The following is a 24,918-nucleotide window of genomic DNA, read 5'->3' as shown; positions in this document are numbered from 1 at the left end:
TTCTATGCAGGGTGCTTCAACTGATGAACCTTACGGACTCACAGCTTCCACAGGTTCGTACGTGTAAAAGTACCGACTCTTTTGTGTCTACAATAATTATGTGTGTGATCTTTACATCTATCTATAGCATGGAAGTGAGAATCTGGATCAGTCATTTCTCCACTTCTTTGAGCAATTTCGAGTAGTGTACGTCGGAGATGTCATCTCAAAGACTTCAGGGGTATGCATGTATAATTATTGTAGTCCTTGTAGTAACAAAATAGTGCTTTTTTTCCTGGTCTGTGTAACGTCATATTGGCCCTGCCCACCTCCCCCAGGTGTACCAAGCACTATCTGAGAGATTGGGGCTAAACGATGAGTCTATGGTACTCAACGTCTTCGTCAATAAAATGTGAGCATGCACTTTCAGAATCTGATTTAGCACATTGTGTTTGTATATACAAGTGTGTTTCTGTGCTAAGTCTTGCTCTGTGTACGTGCAGTGTGACCAACCTCAAATTCTGGACTAGCAGTAAAACGATTGTCACCAAGACTCTGCAGCTACTCACTGACCTTTCCATCGGGTGAGTGTTTACCCTTTCCCTGGTGGTTGTTTCAACTGCTATTTTCATTTCAGTTACGGCAGCGTGAGGAAGCTGGTGAAGCTGGAGTCAGTCAAGTTCATATTGGAGAACCACACAGTAAGTTTATTGTATAATTATGCCTCGGTGCGCATGCGCAAGCGAGGTATACGGTAGTGTGTTTGTGTGTGTGTGTCTGTGTGTCTGTGTGTCTGTGTAGACTGCTACAGTTACTCAAGGATGAATCAAGTGCAAGTAAGAGTTTCTATAGGCTTCTAGTCATGTTTACTTGGATTTTAATTCGTGGATTTACAAAATAATGCTTCGTTCTCGAGTTATGCCTAGTTTTGCTTACTTGGAATGCCATTGCAGCCTTTTCAGAAGAGCACGTAGCCAAACTTGTTTATCGAGTGTTGCTACTCTACTTAGTAGTTAGCTCTGCACTGAACGCTAGCTATTGGTAGCTGCAAGAGTGAGAAGAGAGTTGCAAGGCTCTGCTATTATGCAGCCATTAATTTTAGACTTGAACTTTTGGCATCGATCGTTTTTAACAACAATCATGGTCGATCATTACCCACTCAGAGTTTTTGCATGCAGCAAAATTAATCATGTGTATAAAAGCTATTAGTAGCTCTATGTTATGTAGCTTTGGCATCTCCACCGAGGCATCAGCACCTTCGGTGCTTTCATTTAATTGGCTTACCCAATTTTCTTGAGTATCGGACCATTTTCATACATAGACAGCAAAATCTATACGCAGGCTGTATTTTGAGAATATTAAGAATCGGCTCTGTTACTATTTTCTGAAAGTTTAGAAGGAGTTCTTTCAGATGGCATACTCAAATCTCAAATTTGTAACACGGTTCCCTGAGTCAATGAAATATGTTGCATGTAACTGTCTGCCCCCCCCCCCCCCCACACACACACACACATAAACACACAGCCGGATCACTTCCCCTTCCTGAATGTGGCCCACAGCAACCTGGACCTGGGCTGCCGAACTCTATTCTATGTGGCTCTGGCCAGACTGCTTCTTGTCGAGTTGGGAGAGAGTGAGGAGAAGTTTGAGCGGTTCATCAGCCCCTTAAATTGTGAGTGGGTGTGGGTGGGTGGGGACTCTCCCTCTACATACATGTACACATATCTTTGTTATTAGGGTGGCTATAACTTAGTACATAATTTATTATTATAGTCCATCTTAATTGTCTTTCTTGTAGCCGTAACGGAGCAGCTCCAAGCCAACTTTGTGCAACAAACAATGTCAGAAGATGAACTCAAAGTACGTCTCAATATATATATATACTGGCTCTCACTTAGTGCGTACAATGTATGTGTATAGCAACACCTGTATGTATACTCTGTATGACAATACTCCTTCTTTCTCTGTCTGCCTTCAGCGTACCCTGGTGGCCCTGTGTAGGGACCTCACGGGAGTGGCTCGCTCCTTCACGAGCAAGACAAGTTACATGATGCTATTCGACTGGGTGTATCCTACAGACAGTGTTATTTATAGAGATTGCACACAACAGCCTATAACAGCTGTATTATTGGCCATAGTTGATAGGTGGTTAATATTCTTCAAACTAGTGCAAGAGTGGTTTGTGTCAAGAATCGGTTGTGTTCTTGACTGTTTGTGGCAGTTATCCCACGGTGACCACCATTCTCCTGAAGGCACTGGATGTGTGGTACTTCGACCCATTTGTAACCTCCCCAGTACTGAGACTGATCACTGAACTAGTGCTCAACAGATCACAAGTAAAAATTTGTGTGTTGTGTACAGCTGTAATTAGCCTAGCTTACATTTCCATTTATTGTGTAACATCCAAAGTGCATACTGTGTGTATAGTTTAATCCATTGTTGTTATTCATCCTTCCAGCGGCTGCAATTTGATGTGACCTCACCCAATGGTGTGCTGCTGTTCAGAGAAGCCTCTAAAACCATCACCAGTTTTGGAGAGCATATTCTCACCCTCACAGACATTCCAGCCGACAAAATCTACCCCCTAAAATATCCTCTTTCTACGTTCTGTGATCTACTCTCACCATGTCCCCCCAAAAAGAGCTGATTAAGCAATACACAGCAGAGCGTAGCCTCGGTCCCAGGCCGATTTTTCTTTAATAGAACAAAGTTGAAAAATAGTTATTTTAGAGACAACAAGGCTGGGAATGAGGCTAAGCAGAGAGCATAGCCCTAGCTTGCATGTGGTATGATCTTTCTTTTGTTAATATTCTAAATGCCACTGTTTTCATTTTTCAGCATTGAATTACCGTGCATTGTGTATATTCCTTGACTCTGTTTCAAGCTAAAAGGCATTTCCATATGTTTTGAGATGCTAAAAGGAGCGCTGTGTGGCACCTATGTCAACTTTGGTGTGTTCAGACTCTATGGTGACGATGCTTTAGACAAGGCCCTCAACACATTCATCAAACTCATGGTCTCCATACCTCTCAAGGACTTACTGGTGCGTGCTCTCTTGATCACTCTGCACACATTATAGGACAACATTATGATTCTCATGCTTTAGTATTTGCATTCCCTCCACGTCTGTCCAAATAATGGGCCTTCCTTGATTTCCCCCTTTCCTCATTAAAACCTTATTTTTGACACCAAGTCGTATGATTGTGTTCCTGTATATGTTATTAGGAGTACCCCAAACTAAGCAAGTGCTATTACGACCTGTTGGAGGTGCTCACTCAAGACCACATGGAGTTTGTGTCCACTCTAGAACCAGAGGTCTTCATCTATATCCTCTCCACAATCTCAGAGGGACTCACTGGCCTGAGTAAGTGGCCCCATTATCCACCATTCTTGAACTGGCTCGAGTACTAAGTGTGGGGGGACATTTATTGTTATAAGCAGCTTTTTGTCTTCCCATTGCAACACCTCTCCTTTGCTAGAGCAAATCCTCCCCCCCCCCCTACAGTGTTTGGCTGTCAGTAATCCCCCACCCCAAGAGGCATGATATCATAATTACGTCATACATATTCCAACCCCTAACCCTCCCCCCCCCCCACACACACTCACACACCAGATGCCATGGTCTGTACAGGTTGTTGCAGCACTCTAGATCACATTCTTGCCTTCCTCTTCAAGAAACTAAGCAGCTCAAAGGGACCCATCTCTCCCACGCAAAGAACGCCCTTTCTTAGAATTCTAGAACTGCATCCGGAAATTCTCCAGCAGATGCTGTCATCGATAATGAATATAATAATGTTTGAAGAGTGTCGTAATCAGTGGTCCATGTCTCGTCCCCTCCTCGGTCTCATTCTCCTCAATGAAGAGGTCAGGTGACACCAGCAGGCCACTATCGGCACAAGATTGTGTAGTGTGTGTGTGTGTGTGTTGTGTTCCCACTGTGTCTACTTTTACTGCGCTGTGGTGAGTGTTTAAATGTTTGCTTTATCTCTGCAGTATTTCAAGGATCTCCGAGAACGTATGGTTGCCTTGCAACCCGCTGAGAGACAGGAAGCCATGATGACCTGCTTCGAGAACCTGATGGAGGGCATCGAGAGAAACCTGCAATCTAGAAATAGGGACAAGTAAGTCTCTCAGCTGTACCTACTTGTGTCTGTTCAGTTTAATGTGTCTGGCCCACGTGCATCCATTGTTGTCTATCTTAATACTGAATCTGTCTATTGTGGTCCAAGGTGGTCACATGTAACCTGTATAGCATGCCACCTCTTGTACAGTTCTGTCCATTTTTTTGCCTGGCGTTAGTAACAGTAATTTTTTTTGCAGTTTCACCAAGAATCTGTCAGTGTTTCGTCGCAACATCAACAACTCGCTGAAAGGCGTTGTCTCCACCACTACTTCAGCAGCAGCCCCTCACTTTGAAATGATGGTTTGACAACAACTAACTCTTTCACAAACTTTCTCATTTGTCTGAATAAATCACTTCTCATTGAAGCATTTTGTATCTTCTGATGGTGTGTATGTTCTTTACTTATTTTCTATCTTATAAACAATTTGACAGGTACATATATACATGTATGATGATTGATTCAAGAGGGTATGTATTATGTCACATCTACATGAAGTGATCATTACCATAAAATATCATTGGCTGCTTTTATAATACGTTTACATGTATATTAATACAACAACGATGAAGAAGTCGTTTATAGCGATTGTACTGTTGCTTTGGGTACTTGCAAATGTCTACCTTGTTCTGCACTCATCAGATAATCGCAGTGAATCAAAGGTATGAAAATGATTGAAGTGAGAAATGAATATGACTGCATAAATACCTGGTACCGTATACCTTACTCGTAGGCCCAAGGTTTTCACTAGTCTCGCAAGTCCAGCCCCTTCAGTGAGTGAAGGGGCTGGACTTGCGAGACTAGGTTTTCACAAGTATTAAACCTGTGTGTAGATGAGGGTATTGTGAGACGGAACCAATTATGAGACAGCTGTTTAAAACAGGAGTGCTTCAGCTAATCTGTCTGCATTACACCCAAATTTAACGATCGATTTGCGCCTTGCACGTCAGATAGCACTACTGTACCTCTCTACCAAAATTAATTTGGAGTTGTATGCTTGTGTTGACAGAAATACCACAATAGTTTGCTTAAGTACAAAATTTAATTTAATTGACCACATTATTTTAAGTGGGTGCCAAATGTTTGTAGTTACAGGTACATCACAGAGGAGGTTCGACATACGTGCACGAGTCACTATAAAATCAGTGCATTGTGGTCATTGCGGTCACGTGATCTGTTCAGGCCCAATGCACTAGCACTTGTAGTGATTCGTGCACGCATGTCGGACCTCCTCTGGATACATCATGTATCTGTTAAAACAAGAGTAACTGTTTTTTTATAGACAGAATAATCATTATTTCAATATAAGAAAGTTCCAGATATGCTAGAGTAGCCAATTAGCGTTAATAATACCCGAATCACTTTGAGCACTAAAAGCTAGATTAGCTGCAAACAAAGCACTGTCACTAGATTTTGTTGCTTACATGCAATGCCTATTGAGCATAGTAGTTATTGAACAGGCTATTTAGCTCCCTAAAGATTACTGCAAGACAGGGGGGTCAGAAACATTTAAAAGTCTCATAATACCCCCTTGTACCCCTTGCAAAGAAAAGCCAAAGCCAACAGCTAGCTAAAACACATCCACACTTGCTGTCCATAACCTACTTATTATTTTTACAGGTTAAAAATGTGGCGCTACTGAAAGAGTCGTCTCCCAATGACAATGAAAAGGACTTGCCCAAACATTCACTCAAGAAAAGTGAAGAGAAAGCTCAAGAAATACACAATCAAATACACAATCAAAGACATTACAGAATGTCACTAAGACAGGATTTGGAACAATGTAGTGTGGGTATGGGGCTAGACGATGCTGATCTACAGGAGGAGAACTTTGAAAAGGCCGTTCAATTTGCTCTCCATTTTATCGATTTCTACCAATCAGTGATTCCAAAATCGTTTCTAGCAAGTTACAAGAATCCTTGCTGGTACTCTAACCTGTCTCAAGATGCAATATCCGTGCTATCTCAGCTTGATAGCTCTGCTGTGCTTACCCCAAATTATCTGAAGGAATTAACACACCTTGTCTTCAAGAAAACCCACTCTAAGATCCAACTTATTTGCCTCCCTTACTTCTTTGTGGCTGGTTTCCCCAAAAGTGCCACAACAACACTCGATGAAGGACTGAGAAAACACCCCCAAATTATTGGCCCAACTAGAAAAGAACCTCACTGGTGGACAAGAGGGGCACACAGTAGGGAAAGCTCCAAAGATCGTGGAGCCCTTTCAGTCACTCAATATTCTCTCTTCTTCCAACCAGTTGCTGATGCGTTGACATCTACCTCAGTCTCTAACCTGATCACTTACGATGCTAGCCAGTCTACACTGTGGCATTCACCGTTAACGGGAGGCTTGGACTATTGTATACTGCCTGCACTCATGTCAAGGCTGCTACCCGATACAAAGTTTGTGGTGATGATGAGAAACCCAGTGGACAGGCTCATATCTCACTGCATTTGGAGCTGCAAATATCACAATGGAGATGACATCAGACAATGGCCGCCAGAAGTGCTGGAGAATGGACCTAAGTTGCTCCACGATCAGGTCGTGGAATTAACAAAGTCATTTGAGAAGTGCACTGAGACAGCTTCAACATACAAATGTGCAAGTACGAGATTTGAATACGTGTCAGTACGACCAGGTGCAATAATCAACCACTCCCTTGGATTTTCACGCACCCTCAAGAGCATACCAGTAGCTAATGAGTGTGGAAAAATTGGCCATCGATTGGATATTGGACTCTATCATGTACACATACGAAAATGGCTCAAGTTTTTCCCAATGAAGCAGTTTTTATTTCTAAGAATGGAGGACTTGATAAGCGACCCATTTGAAACCATGCAAAAGCTGACTGTATTTCTTGACATCGACCCAATTTCAAGAGATGACACAAAACAGTGGTTCTCAGAAAAAATAAACAAGCGGACAAAAGAACAAGACTCAATATTCAGAATAAAACCCTCTACTATTCAACTATTGAACAGTTTTTATTCACCCCACAATGAACAATTGTCAGAGTTATTAGGTGATGACAGCTTTCTTTGGAATCATTAACACAGCGTACATTGTGTATACATTTATCTATTGATCATGAGTTTATTGCAAGAATAATGCTATAGTAAAATACAAGCATGAACTAATATTGTTTGCGTTTCCCCAGTGGCCCTGGGGTCGGGTTGCTAGGGCTCTCCTTGAGTGGCAGAGTACTGTTGAACACCAACTGCATGTGTAGAGAGAGGGGCAATAATCACAATAACTAGTATTTTAATTTACTCTCACCTTGTCTGATGAAGAGTCAGGGTCCACACAAAAGTAGCCAATCCTCTCAAACTGGTACCTAGTGAGAGAGGGGGCATTTAGAACACTTTGCTCCACTATAGCCCCCGGGTACTCCCTCAGAGAGGTCTAGGTAGAGAGGAGACACACTGACATAGACCAGTATACGTAATCGGTCCACCTTACAGGATTGACAACAGACAGGATGCCATCTTTGGCCTCCTCAGGTGACTCGACAGTAAACCTGAACATAGGGGGATGGAGGGGGTGGGAGGGGAAAGAACAATTACCATTATAATAGGAATGGCTGTAGTGTGACTGAAATGTATTAGAATACACTGTAATTGAGGGTACTCGATATACGTACAGTTTGTTGAAGATTCGGAAGGTACAGGGTAGAGGATTAGAGACCCAGTGGATGAAGCTCCTGGGACGATCTTTCCTTGCCATCTTTCCTCTCTCAAATATCTTACACTCCACATGCAGCTCACACACCTTCCCTTCAGAGTCCTAAACAGATGATACAAGCTGTTAGACATAACTATGTAGGGGGGGGGGGGGGGGGGGGAGTGTATCTATACTTTGAGAACATCTTTGACAGAGATGACACAGCTGGCATGATTTAGCCCCACTGGTTGGGTGGGTGTGAGTCGCCAGTAGCCATTGTCAGCCTCCTGTGGTGGTGTGATGTGGTGTGGGGGAGAATGTGTATAAAGTGTACATGTACAGCACCTGAAAACCAAACTGTGCATTAACAACTATACACACACGATCTAGTAAACACACTATAAGCTATGAATTATTGGCAGTACACTTTTCACGCACTTCTTTGAAGTCACCCCGGTCAATGTAGAGCTCCTTTGAAAAGGGTACAATGTGCTGCCCCTGTTCAGGGTCTCGCGGTACGTTGGGCACCGTCAGCTCCACCTCCTGCGATAGTCATACTCGGTTACTTATACTAAAAGTTGCTTCGTTCTTACCTCAGGGTATGGGAAGTTGGTAATGATAACCTTCACTGGGTCCAGCACAGCCATTGCCCTGTATGTTAGGTAGGTTACACAGCCAGGAGAATCCACTGGCTTACCTGATGGCAGTCTTGTTGAGGGATTTTCTGACAAAGGACTCAATGAGCTCTGGGTAAATGACACCATCCGATTGAAGCACTCCATACTAAAAAAAAAAGAATGAAACTTGTACTGAAAAATAAATATACTTGCCGATTCACAAAAGTCATTGATGGCCTCTGGGGGAAATCCCCTCCTACGCAAAGCACTCAGGGTATACAATCGAGGGTCATCCCAGTCACTGAAAATATGTAGTAATCTTATAAACAAAAATAGATTTTCACAACGATGATCACCTGACTATTCCAGCGTCAATGAGAGGTTGTATCTTCCTCTTTGAGACGAGAGTGTGAGAAACGTTGAGTCTACTGAACTCCCACTGCACAGGGCAGTACACGTCAAGAGCATTGCACAGCCAATAGTAGGAAGGGCGTCTGAAGAGGGGGGGGGGGAAGTATTAGGCAACACACACATGGCTATGAGAAATTGTTTTTACAGCCAAAGCTAGAGTAACTTCTCAAGGAGATGGTGAGGACAGCAAGCATAATGCAAAGGTGAACTTAATGCATGAAAATATACGCTGCTTAGTGAGGCTGAATAGAATACATAGCCGTGTGTGTGTGTGTGTGTGTTGTGTGTGTGTGTGTGTGTGTGTGTGTGTGTGTGTGTGTGTGTGTGTGTGTGTGTGTAATTACTTGGCTTGAAACTCTTTGGAGCAGAAGGAGTGAGTGATGTTCTCCAACGAATCACACAGAGCATGAGCGTAGTCATAGGTGGGATAGATACACCAGGTGTGGCCGGTCCGGGGATGGGTGGTGGTCTTGACTCGGTATGCTATTGGATCTCTCTTCCCATCTCCCAATGTCATCTTCATTCTGAGAGTGGCCTCACCTTCTTTGAACTGTCCAGCCTTCATTTCCTAGTGTGTGTGGGCAAATTGCAAGAAGATGACACAACATTTACAGTGAGTAACCGAGTAGAAGAAAATCTACTAAATAATCCACTATATTAGGCTAAACAAACCATAATTATACTCACTTCGAATAACCTCAGCGACTCTTCTTTGGGTCTATCCCTCCACTGACTGGGTGGAGCTTCGCGATCCCTGACCTCTGATGGCGGCTGATGACAGACATATGCATGGTCTCTGTTGATTAACTCGAGGGCATACTTGTACAGCTGAGGGAAATGGTCGGAGGCATAGGTGATCTTGTAGGGCCTGTGACCTAAACGTATAAAATAGATAACGTGAGGAGGAGAGCACAAATTAACAATCTATTTTATTTAATTGTATATACTTAGATCAAATACTGTAACGCTGAATATACTGCAGACTCACCTAGCCATTCCACCATTTCTTTGATCTCTCTCACAAATCTTTCTTCTGCTTTCTCTGGGTTGGTGTCGTCATAGCGAAGGTAGCACACGCCTTCATTGGCACGAGCATAACCGAAACTGAAATTGATGGCCATGGCATGTCCAATGTGCAGGACACCATTTGGCTCAGGGGGAAATCGAGTGATCACCTATGCAGGTTGGTGTTATTTACTATACCACATAACAGTGCAACTGTTACCTTGCCACCTGTCTCCTGCAAGTGTGTAGCTAGCAACTGTGCAGTGTTTGGTGTCACAACATAGCCATCAGTCGTGTGATTCTCCCCTGAGCGCAAAACAAGAATCCATCCAAATTTCAATGAATCAGTCACCTCACTCACCTGGCATGTGAAATCTTGATGAAAAGGACGCAGAGGAAGTCCATCTCCTTGGCTGATTCACTGCATCAACTGCCCCTCCTCCACTCTTCCATTGGCTCCATCGGGAGCTGGGAGCACTCAGTAGTCTAGCTGCAGATAAAGAAGCTGCACTGCTCTTTCTAACAGAAGCAAGTCTGGCTCCACAGAACAAGCACCTCATCAAAGCAGACATGTCCACACAGCAGCTATAAAACTATATGTGCCACGTGGGTACAGCAAGTTCTCTAAGTTCTGAACCAGCCCCACCCCCACAAAACGGGCAAAGATCGTCGGTAGAACAAACTGTTTAGCTACTTGCTTTATTATGGGGATTTGAGATCCCCAGATTTAGGAGATATCCTTTACCCTGCTGCCACACTAAGGATATATAGTCACGGTCAGAACTTTAATTGCATTATACGATTGGCTACTCTTCTTTGTTACCTCCAACCACAATGAAATTTAGCAAAAGGTTACCAAATGGCAAAGGAAGCAATTAAAGTTTGAAATTACGATTAAAATCAAGTGGCAATTACAAAAAGATCAAAATAACACTTCTTGCTTAATAAATGGTTTTTTTAAATTCACGAATCCACATAGTCCGTAATTGCTGAGTGTCCGCTTTCGATTGACTCCAGCGTGATCTCTGCCAAAGCACCTAACATAGCATTCATAGAGCCGACGAAAATTGGCTAGTAGATCAATGAGAAGAGGACATGATCCAACATAGAGCTGTAGATACATCAGAGATGGAGACTGAGAGAGACTGAGAGCCAGATCATCGGAAACATCAAATTGTTGACAACGAATGCTAAGCTTCTTCAGAGATGAATAGCAATCTGGATCTGTGGGTAACATGAGCCGGTGGCCATTGCCCGAATCAGGGAGGACAACAAATAGCTGTGTGAGGGAAGGCAAGTTGGGGAGAACATTAGTTAGGTCGAGTGTGGACACTCGCTTGTTGATAGTGATTTGTAAGTGTTGCAACATTCGGAAAGCTGGCAGGAGAATTAAAATTTCGACTTGGAGATTTTCATTATAAACACTTTTACTAATATCAATTGCAAACAAATTCATTTGTGCCAAACTGACTTTCATGCGAGAAACACAACGCTCATCAAAAGGGCTTGTTGGTGCTATAGCTACACATGAATAGCTCACTGACAAGTAACGCAGTTTCCTCATCCTTGATAGGATCTCCCAGAGAGAAGACACATTCTCAATATTATGAATTTCATCTATATTCAGAGCAGCCAAACCTGCACAATTTGAACTGATATCAGCCAATCCTAGTAGACTCGATAAAGCGTCCGTACAACCTCGAATATCAAGACAAGCCAGCTTTGGACACAATTCAGAGACCAGTGTAAGGTCAGAAGGAGATAACTTTTCTGTTCCAGCCAAGAACAGGGATTCAATACTTGGTGGCAAAAGTGGCATGGTAATAGTATGTGCAAGTCCATTCAGAGATTCACTGCACACTGTAGCACTGACAGGATCTTGACTGGAGGAGTTGCCATGAGATACAATCAGATCTGAGGATTGTGAAGCTGTGGAGCAAACAGATGCAGTCGGGCAAGTCAACAACTCAACATTGGGATATAACGACCATCTAATAATTGGGTGTTTGTTGACCACATTTCCAGCAACTGGGGAGCTGTTTGGATAGATGGATAAGTGTGCTGGGTGGTCACTACTTGTTAGGTAGGGTAGAATTGATGCCAACTTTACGTGACAACAATACAATTTCAGATTTGGAGGCATATACCTATGCATTTTCCAAGTCTTCACAGCGCAAACTGCATCCTCAGGATAAATACGGAGTACCTGCAGACTTTTCGAAACTCTAGCAGCCATTATAGCAGACGTTTCATTTCCTGTCACAGTAAGGCAGTACAGGGACCGTAATTCACGCAGTAAAAAGTCAAGCAAGCTCAGCCATATGTATTTCGAGAAGGTGCCAGTCAATGATATATAGCGTATTTGCTTGCATCTAACAATTTCAGGGAAAAACCTTGCATTGGGAAACCTTTGTGACTCTGTTATCTGCACAAATTGGACATATGAGCGAGACAGTTCCAGTGCCAGTTTGAGTGTTTTGAAGTCTGGATCTCGTCTGCGACAATTCTTCCACACCAGGGAACTCCAGGCACGAGGGTCGCTGAGGAGAGAGTAGAACCTCCTGCAGGAGATACGGAGACATAGCTTGTCATAGGCTGGCAAATAGTCAGTGATCTGGAGCAGTACTTCAGTAGGGAGGGAGAGCAGCATCGGAACTTCCATGATCAATCAATGTAATCACTGTAGGTAGAGGCACATCTTTTATAGCCTGACAGACATGGCACCATTACTTAGTGGTTCTATGTATCACGTAGTACACGTAGGCAATGAATAAACTATTTCCAAAATTCCAAATGAATTAATCATCAGTACCCATTCATCTACACCTAGTAGCCTAGTACGCAGTAGTCTAGTACTTTAGGTAACTAGCTGTGAGCTGGCTAAGGCTATGGCTATATAGAGTCACTTTCAATTTGTTTTATATTGTCAAAGCTTTTCCTCGCATTGAGCGATTCTTCAGGACAAAAAATAATAGAAAACAACTAGTGACTTTATAGACAAAAACGTTGACTAGGTAGCCCTATAGTAAAATACCAGTCAAACCAGTATAACGTCTGGTTTGATGTCTGGTTTGGTGGCTGAGTATTCACATGTCAGGTGTTCATTTTTGTCTATAAAGTCACTAGTTGTTTTCTATTATTTTTGTCATGAAGAATCGCTCAATGCGAGGAAAAGCTTTGACAATATAAAACAAATTGAAAGTGACTCTATATAGCCATAGCCTTAGCCAGCTCATAGCTAGTTACCTAAAGTACTAGTAGCCTAGTACACAGTAGTCTAGTAGCCTAGTACACAGTAGTCTAGTAGCCTAGTACACAGTAGCTTAGTAGCCTAGTACGCACCTCTCCCTTTCTTGCTACTCTACCCATTTCTGGGGAGCCCTCACTGCACTCTACCCACAATAAGCCTTCTAAGGTCTAAGTCACTCTCTTAAAATTTCGGGCCATGTCACCCACTCACTTTTGCAATCCTAAAGGGAAAAGTACTCACCTGGTAGTGGTGGTGGAGGGGGTGGGATTCCAGTAGCGGCAGGCTGTCTGATAACTGTAGAGATGGGAGGGTGAGTGAGTTGGGTGTGGTCAATTGGTTGTAACTGACCTCTTCCTTGAGTCCTCGTCTCTTGTTCTCCACCTTTTCTTGAACGACGATTTCATGTTTCTTCTTTGTTTCACTCTGCAGGCCCAGTAGTCGTCTCGGGTGATCACAATGACATCCAGTACTGGATGATGGGCAGGAAGTGGTGCTCTGACGCTATTCCGGCTGTCATGTGACGTAGCATCCGGAACACCTCGTAAGGGTCAGTGATCAAGGGGTTAAGGATAAAACTGCATGCACAGTCAAAAGCTAAGATCACACAATCATTATGTTGAGGGAGATTGAACACAGTACAACAATTAACCTACAGATGGACGTGTGTAATTATGTACATGTGCACACTTATAGCACATAGTGAGAGGATATTGAAACTCCCCCCGGATGTCCTGGAAGCGGGTGCTGTATCTCCTCGAAATAAATCTCCCTGTGGTCACATAATTATAGGATAATACATTGAAGGGATATCGAAGAGCTGCCTACATACTACACGTACCAGCTTGCCTATAAGACATGTCTATGAAATAATTTAAAGAACACGCACAGAATACGGAGTACACACCACAGAGCTTCATCTTTCGAGCAAGTTTCTTCTTACCAACCAGCTCGCTCAGCAGTGGGCTACTATTAACCCCCCCCCCCCCCATAATACACACACTCACCACAAGGACTTGAGTGCTTGGAAGACTGGTTGAACCTCTGAGTCCTCTCTGTGCAATATCACAGCCATGACATGAATAGCCGGCCATGATGAGCAGAATGTTTCCTTTCAGGTGTTTATTAAAGTAGGGGCGGGGCTGATCTGCTACAGCCCCTCCCCCGTTTTTAACAGCCTTATTCAAAATACATCAAAATGGCATCCGTATCCATGAAAATGGACCAAGTCAAGCAGTATCACATCTTCAAGAGCTCCTCTTCTACCTCTCTCCACTTTCCACCACCCCACCAGCTCGGTCTGTCCTCTGGAATCCACCCATATCACTCGTACTCGTCTCGAAGCAATCTAACTGCACAACCCCCCCTGTTCGTAAGAGGCCATGCACTTGGCCTAATTGGCCGTTCAACACCTGATAGAGGGAACTCTTCCCTATCAACTCCTCTCTTTGGTGGTAAAGATGAAGTGGACTTTCAAGGAGGACCTCCTGCAAAGCGTAAAAAAATAATAAAACCTGTTCACGTAAAAACATTTGATGAGCGTTCACTCAACGAGTTGGTACTTTATCTCCCTCCAAGGATACCAAGTTCAATTCTTCACTCGAAGATGGCTCTATCAGATTTTGTAATTACCACTGCCGTAACATACGTTTCTTTGTGGGACCTTGCTAAAGATCTGCAAGTGCTCAACCTTCGATTTCCAGCTCAGTATGTTGAAAAATTGAGTGAAGACAGTCAGTTTCTGAGTGTTTTTCTTCAAAATATATTTGAGCAGCTAGGCAAGGTCAATTCAATCGAGGAGCTTCTGTTGCCAACGGTTACTTTACACCCTCAAACAAATCTTGCTCTGCTTCTTCAGCCGATTGTGAGTTCCCGATTCTCCATCACACACTTGTTTTTGCCTATGTCTTCATCTCTTCACGAATACAATCTAAAGCAATTTGATCTCAAAGCAATCGCAACCTTGCTCCGTAAAGCGAATATAAAAGACCTCACATTGATCTCTTCTGATGACATGGTAGAGGTATTTGCCGATATGCTCTCCTCTGAGCTGAAACAATACAACAGAAAGAACACTCCTACTGTCACCTATTCTAGCCACGATCTTGGAGCCCCTGGACCCAACTACATTGCTGAAATGGACGAGCCATTTGTGTGTGGGGAAGCTATCGACCCTTTCTCCCTTGTTAGCAGCCTGAACGCAGCATCAGACAACAGTGGTGACCTTGTGGCCTATAGAGCATCACAGAAGTCAGCAAAACAGGTTTGTGCATTGTTGGCCCAACCAATCAGATTTTTTTGCCCAAATATAATTTCTGAAAGTGTGTTTTTATGTTATGCCCTGTCATGTGATATTCTTTACTTGTTCCCTCTTGCAGAAAGCCCGTAGAGCGTTCTCCACTGACTGTACCTACACTGATGAGGCTGAGCTGAGCACCGATGGTCCCTTTGTATCAGAAATATGGAATCTGGACAGACTCCACGAGAAAGGAATCAACGGATCTGGGACAACCATCGCTGTGATTGACTCGGGCATCAACTACATGCACCCTTCATTCAAGGGGAAAATCCTCGCCGTCAAAAACTTTGTCAAAGAGGAAATCGATGATATTGACTGCGCTATAGATTCTGACGGTCATGGTACCCACTGCGCTGGTATTGCGGCTGGAAACTCTCATTTCTGCCCCGTCAACACTCACGATCCAGACTCTCTCTGTATCCGAATTCCGCCTGGAGTTGCCCCTGGTGCGAAATTGGTTGTCTGTAAAGTGGTCAAAACGAGCAATGGAGACGTGGACTCAGATGCCTTCCATGCATCTCTGGAGTGGCTGAAACAACAGCATGTTAGTGGAGAATTAAGGATCGATGTTGTCTCCATTTCTCTAGCCTCAACCTACCACTCTCATGAAAGAGCACAAGTTATTTCAGACCTGACTAGTCTTGGGGTTATCGTTGTGTGCTGTGCTTCGAATGTCGGTCGTCTTCGTCTACAACCCATCGCATTTCCTGCTCGTTTGGGTCATGTCCTCTGTATCGGAGCTCACGATGAGAACGGTAAACCAACATCCTTCTCTCCTGTCGGTCGAGAACTTGATTTCCTTGCCCCCGGTGACAACCTCTGGGGACCTGGGCCAGGAACTGTGGGCCCGTTTGCAATGGACTGTGCTAGTGGGACGTCTTGTGCAACACCTGGAGTGGCAGGACTTGTGTGTCTTATCTTACAAGCCGTGACAGAGATCTGTGCGAGTGATAAGGAGGAGTACCAGATTGGAGGGAAGCCACTTATTGAGCATATTCAAAACGTGTGGGTGATGAGAGAGATTCTTAAAGAGATGAGCTCCTCCCCAGGTCACCATGCTGAAGAGATTGGGTATGGAACTTTGAACCCGTATCGGATTTTGGATCGCAGTCACGAGGAGATTATGAGGATCATCAATGAAATTGTTGAGGACGAATAGTATTATCACCGCATCATTTTAACCGTGCAGTCATTTATGTTTATCACCTATTTTATACTCCAGCTACTACTGTATAGCTTGCTTAACATTCTTGTTGTAAAATAATGCATTAACTTATTGTGACAATAGATTCCCTTTCCAATTAATAAATTTAAGGTGGTGAGAAAGTCATTAAATGGGAGGTTGATTATCTTTCTCGTTTATCCAAATTCACACATTCTGAATGCTTACAACGAAATGATGTTTCAATCCAAATTTTCGTTGGGGTCGTAATTTGTTATTTTTCGCCCTTGGACTGTGGGCTATAATTCATGGTATTTGGCTGAAATTGGCAAATTCTTTTTCATCTCCCAAATATGAACATTATTAATAATAAGTGAAAGTATAATTAAGCCATAAAAACAGCAAACTATATACATGATTGTACATACACATAATTGTACATACACATAATTAAGGCAAAGTCAATGTTTTTTGGTAGTCTTGGGTGTCTTCACAGGTGGGCTCCAGCGTACGTACTCAGAGTCAACAGTCAGAAGTGGTTTTCGGTACTGAGCCGACTTCATGTGCTCCTCCACCAGTTTAGGAGTGACACAGACAATATGCTGGCCCTTCCAATACTTGACCATGTTGAGGGATTGTAGCGTGCCAATGATGTCCTCTTGTGTGAAACTAGTTAGTGAGCTGCATGGGAGGGAGAAGAGGGATCAATTGTGTGTGTACAGCTACATGTAGCTAGTACAGTGTGCATAATCAGGCTTAAATCTTAACTACATGTGTATACCCTGTATCGTACAATATTTATGCAAAGCTACAATGTAATTAAACCACTAAAACATTGCAAATCTGTACCCGTAACAAATGGCCAAGAAAGCACCAAAAGTCAAACTAGTGACCATGCACACATTACCCACACTGTACTCTCACCTCAGATCTTTGATAGACAATGCTCCGTGTGCGTCCTTGAGTATATCCAGCAGTACCCAAGACCAGTAGCTGCGGTAGCTGAGTTTGCCCAGATCAGAGAGTGGCTTCTCCGGTGAGCCCACAGACTGCTCAAGCTTAGACAGCTCGTAGCTGAAGGCTATGAGGAACTTGCCGTAGCCTTTCCTCTGGTAGGGGGGTAGAGTGAGAATGCATGCCACGTTATTGCTCTCTGGACTCTCCTTCTCCTACAAGGATAGAGGGGATACAGATTGATTATCGTAGCTTGTCATATCGTAGTGTGTATACGGGTTGCTGTGCAACTGATAAACTGACTAGACGCAACCTACATGGGTTGCTTAGAGACAGGTACGCAAATTAGGCAGTCTATAGTACATGTTAACAAATACCAACCTCTTATATAAGCACATGTTTTGACGTATGTATTATACACACACACAGGTAAAGGGTGATTACTAAGTGAGGACCGACCTTTGAAAAGTATCCCACAATATGGCAGCCTACTCTATCCACTTCAGTGAGTACGTAGAACCAAAATGGGTCGACGTCAAAGTACAGAGTTTTGTGATCCAAAAACAGCTTCGCCAAAAGACACAAATTTTGACAGTAAATCTTGTGGTCAGATCCATTAACCTCGAAAACAGAGATGGTTCCTTTCCGATAAATCTCTTTCCCCACAGGTTGTCGAACAGTACACTCAACCAAATGCTTCTTGTAGGATTTCTCAAACTTCATGTACTTGAGGCAGTATTCACAGATCCAGAGTTTGGGTTGTTTACCGTACTCCTCCGGATACGGCGAGAAATACCAAGTGTCAATCTCGTACTTGCCGATTTGGACTTTGTTGACGTACTTGACTTTCGTGAGAGCCTCGTGCTCCTTTTCAAGAGCAGCTGTTGTTGGGTCCATTTCTTCAAAAGACTGTATAGGAAACGGTAGGAATCACAGTAGCAATGTATTAATTTCCTCATACTGAAGGTCAGGTTAGTTAATGGGCACTGTACAAACGCAATTGGAAGGTGCCGTATTGCATTTATATAGACATGTATTGTATATAGACATGTATTGTACAATGCTCTACCTTTTGGATGTGATTGATTTCATCGTGTTTTCTCTTCAGATTCCTAGTGACCTTCCTCTCTCGCCCGTTCAGCTCCAACATGGTGTCAATCTCTTTGGGGGTCTCTTCTACTATTCCCTTCTTCACGTCAACACGGGATACTGGGATCCACTCATCCATACGACGATTGACTGTACGGAAATTTAACTTACTTATAACAAATTACTGATAGCACTTACATTCTTTATAGTGTACATAGACTTGGTTCTCTTGGGTCTCTGGTTCTACTCTTTGCTGGATGATTTCAGCCACATGCCAGGCCTCATCGGCCCACTGAACATGGTAGAAGCTTCCCACAGATGGTAACAAGCCTGAGGAAGGAGCCTGGTTCTCTTGTGCCATTGTTGTCTCCATTGTAAGCCAATATGACTGTACAGTCCAAGTCTCGCTAACTAAAGCTTCTTAGCTTTTGTGATGACACATGGCTTATCATGTGATCTTACTATGATGTCAGTAGGTGTTATACTAACTTGATAGCTTTGATAATAAAAGAAAGATCTGGGTGTATCTAACGGTATGGCTTACAATACAGGCCTGGCAGATTCCAGAGCTATGTCTCAGAGTGACTCGAACTTACTAAGCAGTTCAAGACCAAGACCAAGCGAGCAAGTGGGGAGTATGCGTAGAAACTCTAGTGTTGATGATATGGACACTTCCAAGAGAGGCAAAGGATTCTTATACAGGCTAGTCAGACCCTGGAAATGGCACCGTAAGAAGAAGAAGAACAGCAAAAGTGACAGCAGTGGACAGAATAGTGGTGAGTGTATATACCAGGCTGTGTGTGTGTGTTTGACAATACTTAATAGTGTCAATATAAATGTGAGTGGGGAGTGTCTGCCTCCCTACACGTACCACGTACCACTTGATGAGCTAGTGCCATCACCATCTCTTAGCAACTACTGTCTGTCTGTCTGTCCATTACTTGTGTACCCCTGTTCTCATCGTAGTTCATAGCAAGTGGGCTGTCATTTACTAGGCAGCAGTAGTTGGTTGTATTCAGTTCAAATCGTGTGTTAGTATCGCTAGAATAATCGTATTCACAGTGTTTAGTCTGTACGTACGCGATACTATGGCGTACTTAGATTATGTATGAATCTAAATACATAAAGTGCCTGCACCATTACCAAAACATTAACTTATCCTAAGTAAGCCACAGACCATATAAAGGCTCGAGTATTTCCTTTTGCACTAGTAATAATTATTGTTAGCTCTCCTGTTTGTCCATGCGTCTCTAATAGCCCCGTATCAGCATACTGTGAATGTTGACCCACCAAGTGTTGGCTGTGAGCCATAATTATCTGTTGTGATACTTATTGCATGTCCGTTTTAAATTTGAACTTGAGACACTACCTTGTGTCAGCTTTCCCCAGCTCTATTAGCGCATAGCAACATTGTTTGTTTTGTCTCCAGCTCTTTCTTTGTAACTGCAGAACCTGTGCTTTTCCCTCTGGGTAGTAGTGTCTTTCAAAATGACCCATGTACTAAAAACATTGTCTACTATAGCATATGGATTTGCACATGCAGCTTTGGGTACACAGATGGTGGAATTATAGGGCCAGCGGCAGAGGGTGTGTGATAACAGGACATGTCTGAATGTATTTCCCTTTTTGTGTTCAGGAAAATTTTATGTTTAGGTGTTGACGATTTTTACCATGGCTTCAAGTGCATGTCTTCTCTTGTTGTTTATCTGTGTTCGTATCAACTTAGGCATTCATTAAGAATTCAAAAATTAATAGCTGTCAATGTTTAATCGCTTACTTGCCACTGGGTATAGATTCCTAGAATGTTTAGGTGTGTATTGTATATGGCCTACTGTACCTGATCGGTTAGTTGATTGTAGCCATCACGTTACCAGTTGCTCCCTCCCACCATCTTTTCTGTTGTGTCCTCTTTGTACGGGCATTGTTTATCTGGGCAGTGAAGCCTTAATTGAATAAGTCTCTGTGTGTGCTTAATAGCCTCACAGCTCTTCGTGTGAGGGATGCCAATTAGTTATGTGGCAATTCATAATGTTAATGAACCAATGAACCAATAAAGCTAGTCTTCCCGAATGATTGACCAATCAAAACACTCTAAAATTACGTTCTTTGTGATATGAGATCAGAGCTAAGTCCGTCTTTGTTGCCTTAATCTTGTGAATGTACTGTTAATTTTCCTTTACATTAGATTCTTCGCTCTGAAACTGAAGTTTGGTTGTCAAGGTTGCCTTCAATTTTTCAGTATGTGTAGAGTTGCAGTATGGCCTCAGATAATTGTCGTGTCATTACTGGCTGTGTTGCTTCCTGATGTGATTATAACCACTTGCTTTCCCACCTCTGCATGCGTGAATTGGTGTGATCCATTAAGGCCTCAAATCTCAATGTCAGCATTAGTCCCAATTTCTCGTGTATTTGCATAACTTAAACTTCCTTCGTAGTAATTTGTGGGTGGTGAGCAATATTATTTTAATAGCTTTCTGATGGCATTCGTGGAATTTTGAATGTTTAGATATCCTCAACAACAAATATATTATTGACTCGGATGAGGTGCTTGATACCTTCTCAACTATCACCTACTTAAGTACGGAAAGTAAGACTAATGCTGATAGGCTGAAAGCTGAACATATGGCTATTGTGGGCTATTGTGTACCTAGTATCAAATGGTTTATATTGTGAATTTGTTTTGTGTTTCATAATATCCGTAGTAGTGTGTTTGTGTTTTGGCTAAGTAAGCATTGGTTTAGTGCATAGAGGCTACCACTCCCTGGCAATAAGAGGCAGTAGCTGTATTGTCTAGCTGGTACTCAAGACTGCATTTAACATTGGCTATAAGTAAAGTTCTGTGTTTATTTTCTATTTCAACATCTGGTGGGTGTTTATGTCTAGTCAGCCCACTATCCATAAGTGTGTGGGTGGTTATGGCCTCGGCCCAATACAGTCAGTACCTAGTGGATATGTGTTTGCTCATCGCCCACATGTTTGTACACACAACTGTGTATATACTGTAATTAGTGATTGTGTCATATAGCATGGTGCCATCTAATTATACAGCTACACAGCTTGCCTAAATCGTGCACTTTGCAAACTGCTTAGTAGTGGTCATACGTCGTTAGCAAACGGTTATGAAGTTGCTCTGTTCTTGTTTCTATAGGAGGCTCTCTAAGCAGCTCTGAAAATGCTGAGCAAGGACCCAACACAGTCACCTACCTCAACCCTCTGCATCGATCTCCACAATTTCATCCGGGAGCTAGTAACGATATGAACGGGTACCACTCTCAACATCCAGCAGAACCGCAGCAACAATTCATGCAACAGATGCAACAACACTACGAGAGTCAGCAGCAGCAGCAACCAATACCGGGACAATTTGCAGGGCCGCGTTCAATGTCTTACCAGCCTGGCATTCCTCCCCCACCACCCTATAACCACCCACACCAGTTTGCAGGGCCTGGAGTGAAGGACAATCATATGGATGCAAGAGCAAGCTCACACTCACCACAACCAGCAGCAAGGTACATTGACTTTTGTGAAAACATGTCTGGAATGTTGTAGTACATGTACATGTACATGTACGATACTTGTAGGAGTAAACTTCATGTGTGGTCTTTTAATCCTAACTGCCTTCATTTTATTTCCCTCCTCACAGAGTTGGTTCTACATCCGACTACTCTATAGCCAGCATGCCCTCCGACTTCCAGTACCCACAACAGAGTGGCCACAATGGCAGACACAGTGATGTCACTTCTCCACTGGTGACAAACGATAAGAAAGTTGTCAACCTCTCAAATGTAAGAAAACAATCTATATATATATATTTACTAGAACTATTTTAAGTATCAGTTCTCTGTATTTGTAAATACCTCTGAAATGGGAACTTATAAAAATCTTGTTTGTTGTATTGTGTTACGCATGTTTGTTCATTGTCAGTCAGTCTGTTATATGATACTCTGTTACTATCCTGTTTCCCCCTGCAGCCTAATGCAGCTGCTGCCACTCCTCCACCACGAAGCATCCTCAAGGGAGGGGCAACCTATGAGGAGGAGAGAGCACTACGCTTCAAACACACATCACCAGAGGTACAGCAATGAGAGCGTTGTGTGTTGCATTAAGACTATAATAGTTTTTAGGTAACGAGATCCTATAATACGTGTGCATATCTGAGCAATCCATACTTGCGAGTTGATACACATAGTTGGCATATTTCAAGTGTTCACATGCGTAACCTTTGACAACGTTTTCTTGATAGAACACCGTACGATCTACAGAATGCATCTTGATATTTATCACTTTGTACTTGCGTCACATATTTTGCAAACTTTTCATTCCAGACATCCGACAATGATCAATCAAAAAAATCCTCCAAAAAAAAGCGGGCCAAACAGAAGTCCAATGACAAGTATGTGGTGTACTCCCCTGATGATGACTTGACAGACGACGAGGACTATACCGATAGCGATAGCGATGAAGACGACGGCCCTAGTCAACCTGTTGATGAGGACGAAAAAAGTACATAATTATACATGTGTTGTGTAATAGGTGCATGTACCTTATTTAAAGCTTGCCTATTCGTATATACACACACATAGACCGTGTTTTTGATTGTTATGGTACACGTATCTGACTCCTGTAATCTTGCTTCCTGCAGTCACAGTCAATGGCAAGGTGTGTCGCAGTGACAGTATTGCAATTGTACGGAAAAGAAGGAAAAAGGAGGCAATTCCAAGTGAGTTTTCAATGGCTCTATATATATACACAAGTTAACAATATTCCCCATTGGTTCCTTTGTAAACAGCAGGTCTGCTTGTACATGTTGTGTAGTTAGGCAGTGATTCTACAAATAAGCAATCCCTTTTTAAATATCAAGTTCTGTTTCTGCTTGTAGGTGTCGTTTTGTCTGTGGCTCTACATAATAGTTAGACACTGTTTAGGAAGTTTCTACATGATTTAGAAGCCCAAAGGGCTGGTTGTAGTATCCTGAACGCAGTGAGGGTTCTACTAGCCCTGAGGACTTTTAAATCATGTGGAAACTTCCTAAACAGTGTCTAAGCATTTTAGATCATAACAACCATGAGTATTTAGCCAATCAGATTTGAATGTTCTTATCTAATCTTTGCTACATGATTTTCTAAGTGAAGTACATGATTTTCTAAGTAAGTACATGATTTTCTAAATAAGTACATGATTTGGATAGAACACTTCCTTTAGCCAATCAAATTGCAGTATTTATGGCAAACATGATCTAAATGTACCTAGTGCTATTGTGTGACCTGTATCATGCTGTTTTTAACCCCCCCCTCCCCCCCCAGCTCAAACTGCTGAGCGACGTGCTACGATTGAGGGCAATCTGATGAGACGACTGAGTCAGCGACCCAGCCAAGGAGAACTCAAAGAAAGGAATATTATTCCCCAGGAGAAATCTAAGAGAGAACAATCCTGGGAGGAGCGTAAGGTCGAGCTGGAGAGGAAACTCAGTCGAAGGCCTACTGTAAAAGAACTACGGCAGAAGAAAATTTTGATGTAAGAAGTTCTTTTTTACTGCCTCCATGTAGACACTCAATTCTTCTGCCCATGTGTATACCACTAAATGTGGCATGCTATTTGTTGCACTGGGATGCCAAATGTTCAATCATGTACTTACTGTTCAATTCTCCAACCTGTGTTTCTCTGTATATCCAGATCGTTTGCTGACTACGCTGAAGTGATTGAGGCTGAGGCCTTTGACAGAACAGCAGACAAGCCTTGGACTAGACTGCGCCCTGAGGACAAGGCCAGCATTCGAAAGGAACTAAACGAATTCAAGAGATTTGAAATGCAGATTCACCCAGCAAGTGAATACATGACTAGGTCAGTGGCAAGTTGTGGTTGTTTATAGAATAAGAGCGTATAATTATATTGTGTTGATCTGTGGGAGTAATCTATCAACATGTCTTATAAGTATCTTTTTTGTTCCCTGCAGATATCATAGACCGTGAGAGGATACTCTTTTTTCATCGTTCTATGCTTGTGTTTGTGTGGGCAGTGGATCTTAGTTCTCAAGGGCAGACTGCACAATTTTAAAACTATATGTTGGTTGTATGTGCTATTTTTGTAGGGTGAGATAAAATGTATGTTCTTTATTGCACTTATTTTATTGGTTATTTGCAATCATAAATATTTCTTTGTTTTTACACGAGCAGTTGTGCTGTCAGTTTTAATCCTTCTTCTTTGTGCACGTTCTGTAGCTGATTGAACAAGTGCACTACCTTTTATTGTGTTGCTCAACTGTAGATCATTTCAGAGCAGTCATACATGACACTAATGAATGACTAAATTATTGTTTGTAAACCGAAAAAGAATGGGTAAAGACCCTTAATGACATAAGCTTGCGCTTACTGCAA

The 24,918-nt window shown here is 42.7% G+C and overlaps 7 protein-coding genes across 8 annotated transcripts in view; 4 read left to right on the top strand and 3 right to left on the bottom strand.

Annotated features, from left to right (window-relative positions):
- LOC135331717 (exportin-7-like) overlaps positions 1-4,542 on the top strand; it is a 10,009-nt gene extending 5,467 nt beyond the window's left edge. For both annotated transcript variants that reach the window (XM_064526955.1, XM_064526954.1), the window contains exons 13-27: positions 11-53; positions 128-220; positions 318-391; positions 483-563; positions 617-680; positions 1,504-1,651; positions 1,778-1,839; positions 1,958-2,046; positions 2,201-2,315; positions 2,438-2,568; positions 2,863-3,022; positions 3,205-3,343; positions 3,593-3,843; positions 3,973-4,100; positions 4,300-4,542. In XM_064526955.1, coding sequence (XP_064383025.1) covers positions 11-53; positions 128-220; positions 318-391; positions 483-563; positions 617-680; positions 1,504-1,651; positions 1,778-1,839; positions 1,958-2,046; positions 2,201-2,315; positions 2,438-2,568; positions 2,863-3,022; positions 3,205-3,343; positions 3,593-3,843; positions 3,973-4,100; positions 4,300-4,408 — 1,687 coding nt within the window. In that variant the 3' untranslated portion in view covers positions 4,409-4,542. The remainder of the gene's footprint in view (positions 1-10; positions 54-127; positions 221-317; positions 392-482; positions 564-616; positions 681-1,503; positions 1,652-1,777; positions 1,840-1,957; positions 2,047-2,200; positions 2,316-2,437; positions 2,569-2,862; positions 3,023-3,204; positions 3,344-3,592; positions 3,844-3,972; positions 4,101-4,299) is intronic.
- A 68-nt stretch (positions 4,543-4,610) lies between these two features.
- LOC135331733 (carbohydrate sulfotransferase 15-like) lies at positions 4,611-7,208 on the top strand. Its single transcript, XM_064526970.1, has 2 exons — positions 4,611-4,762; positions 5,721-7,208. Exons 1-2 carry the CDS (start codon positions 4,646-4,648, stop codon positions 7,149-7,151), a joined length of 1,548 nt encoding a protein of 515 aa, XP_064383040.1. The 5' UTR covers positions 4,611-4,645; the 3' UTR covers positions 7,152-7,208.
- On the bottom strand, positions 7,189-10,420 carry LOC135331730 (glutamine--tRNA ligase-like). The gene is made up of 15 exons (XM_064526967.1): positions 10,155-10,420; positions 10,014-10,099; positions 9,777-9,963; positions 9,476-9,663; positions 9,133-9,356; positions 8,734-8,871; positions 8,591-8,678; positions 8,458-8,543; positions 8,354-8,411; positions 8,199-8,303; positions 7,955-8,047; positions 7,741-7,883; positions 7,560-7,617; positions 7,377-7,502; positions 7,189-7,317 (listed from the first exon to the last, which is right to left on the bottom strand). The coding sequence occupies exons 1-15, from the start codon at positions 10,363-10,365 to the stop codon at positions 7,234-7,236; spliced, it is 1,875 nt and encodes a 624-aa protein (XP_064383037.1). The 5' UTR covers positions 10,366-10,420; the 3' UTR covers positions 7,189-7,233.
- A 248-nt stretch (positions 10,421-10,668) lies between these two features.
- On the bottom strand, positions 10,669-14,179 carry LOC135331731 (uncharacterized). The gene is made up of 4 exons (XM_064526968.1): positions 14,048-14,179; positions 13,392-13,812; positions 13,284-13,337; positions 10,669-12,473 (listed from the first exon to the last, which is right to left on the bottom strand). The coding sequence occupies exon 4, from the start codon at positions 12,453-12,455 to the stop codon at positions 10,716-10,718; it is 1,740 nt and encodes a 579-aa protein (XP_064383038.1). The 5' UTR covers positions 12,456-12,473; positions 13,284-13,337; positions 13,392-13,812; positions 14,048-14,179; the 3' UTR covers positions 10,669-10,715.
- Positions 14,180-14,200: 21 nt separating this feature from the next.
- On the top strand, positions 14,201-16,648 carry LOC135331726 (uncharacterized). Its single transcript, XM_064526964.1, has 2 exons — positions 14,201-15,303; positions 15,419-16,648. The coding sequence occupies exons 1-2, from the start codon at positions 14,239-14,241 to the stop codon at positions 16,496-16,498; spliced, it is 2,145 nt and encodes a 714-aa protein (XP_064383034.1). The 5' UTR covers positions 14,201-14,238; the 3' UTR covers positions 16,499-16,648.
- Positions 16,649-16,821: 173 nt separating this feature from the next.
- Positions 16,822-19,010, bottom strand: LOC135331740 (histone acetyltransferase KAT8-like). Its single transcript, XM_064526983.1, has 5 exons — positions 18,743-19,010; positions 18,525-18,694; positions 17,915-18,364; positions 17,426-17,670; positions 16,822-17,182 (listed from the first exon to the last, which is right to left on the bottom strand). The coding sequence occupies exons 1-5, from the start codon at positions 18,915-18,917 to the stop codon at positions 16,963-16,965; spliced, it is 1,260 nt and encodes a 419-aa protein (XP_064383053.1). The 5' UTR covers positions 18,918-19,010; the 3' UTR covers positions 16,822-16,962.
- A 69-nt stretch (positions 19,011-19,079) lies between these two features.
- On the top strand, positions 19,080-24,787 carry LOC135331734 (phosphatase and actin regulator 1-like). The gene is made up of 9 exons (XM_064526971.1): positions 19,080-19,320; positions 21,693-22,053; positions 22,188-22,329; positions 22,516-22,617; positions 22,870-23,047; positions 23,187-23,264; positions 23,848-24,058; positions 24,218-24,385; positions 24,498-24,787. Exons 1-9 carry the CDS (start codon positions 19,080-19,082, stop codon positions 24,511-24,513), a joined length of 1,497 nt encoding a protein of 498 aa, XP_064383041.1. The 3' UTR covers positions 24,514-24,787.
- Positions 24,788-24,918: the final 131 nt, after the last annotated feature.

The sequence above is a fragment of the Halichondria panicea genome, chromosome 2 (genome assembly GCF_963675165.1).
Source record: "Halichondria panicea chromosome 2, odHalPani1.1, whole genome shotgun sequence".
NCBI lineage: Eukaryota > Metazoa > Porifera > Demospongiae > Suberitida > Halichondriidae > Halichondria > Halichondria panicea.
This window is presented reverse-complemented; position numbering and strand designations above follow the sequence as displayed.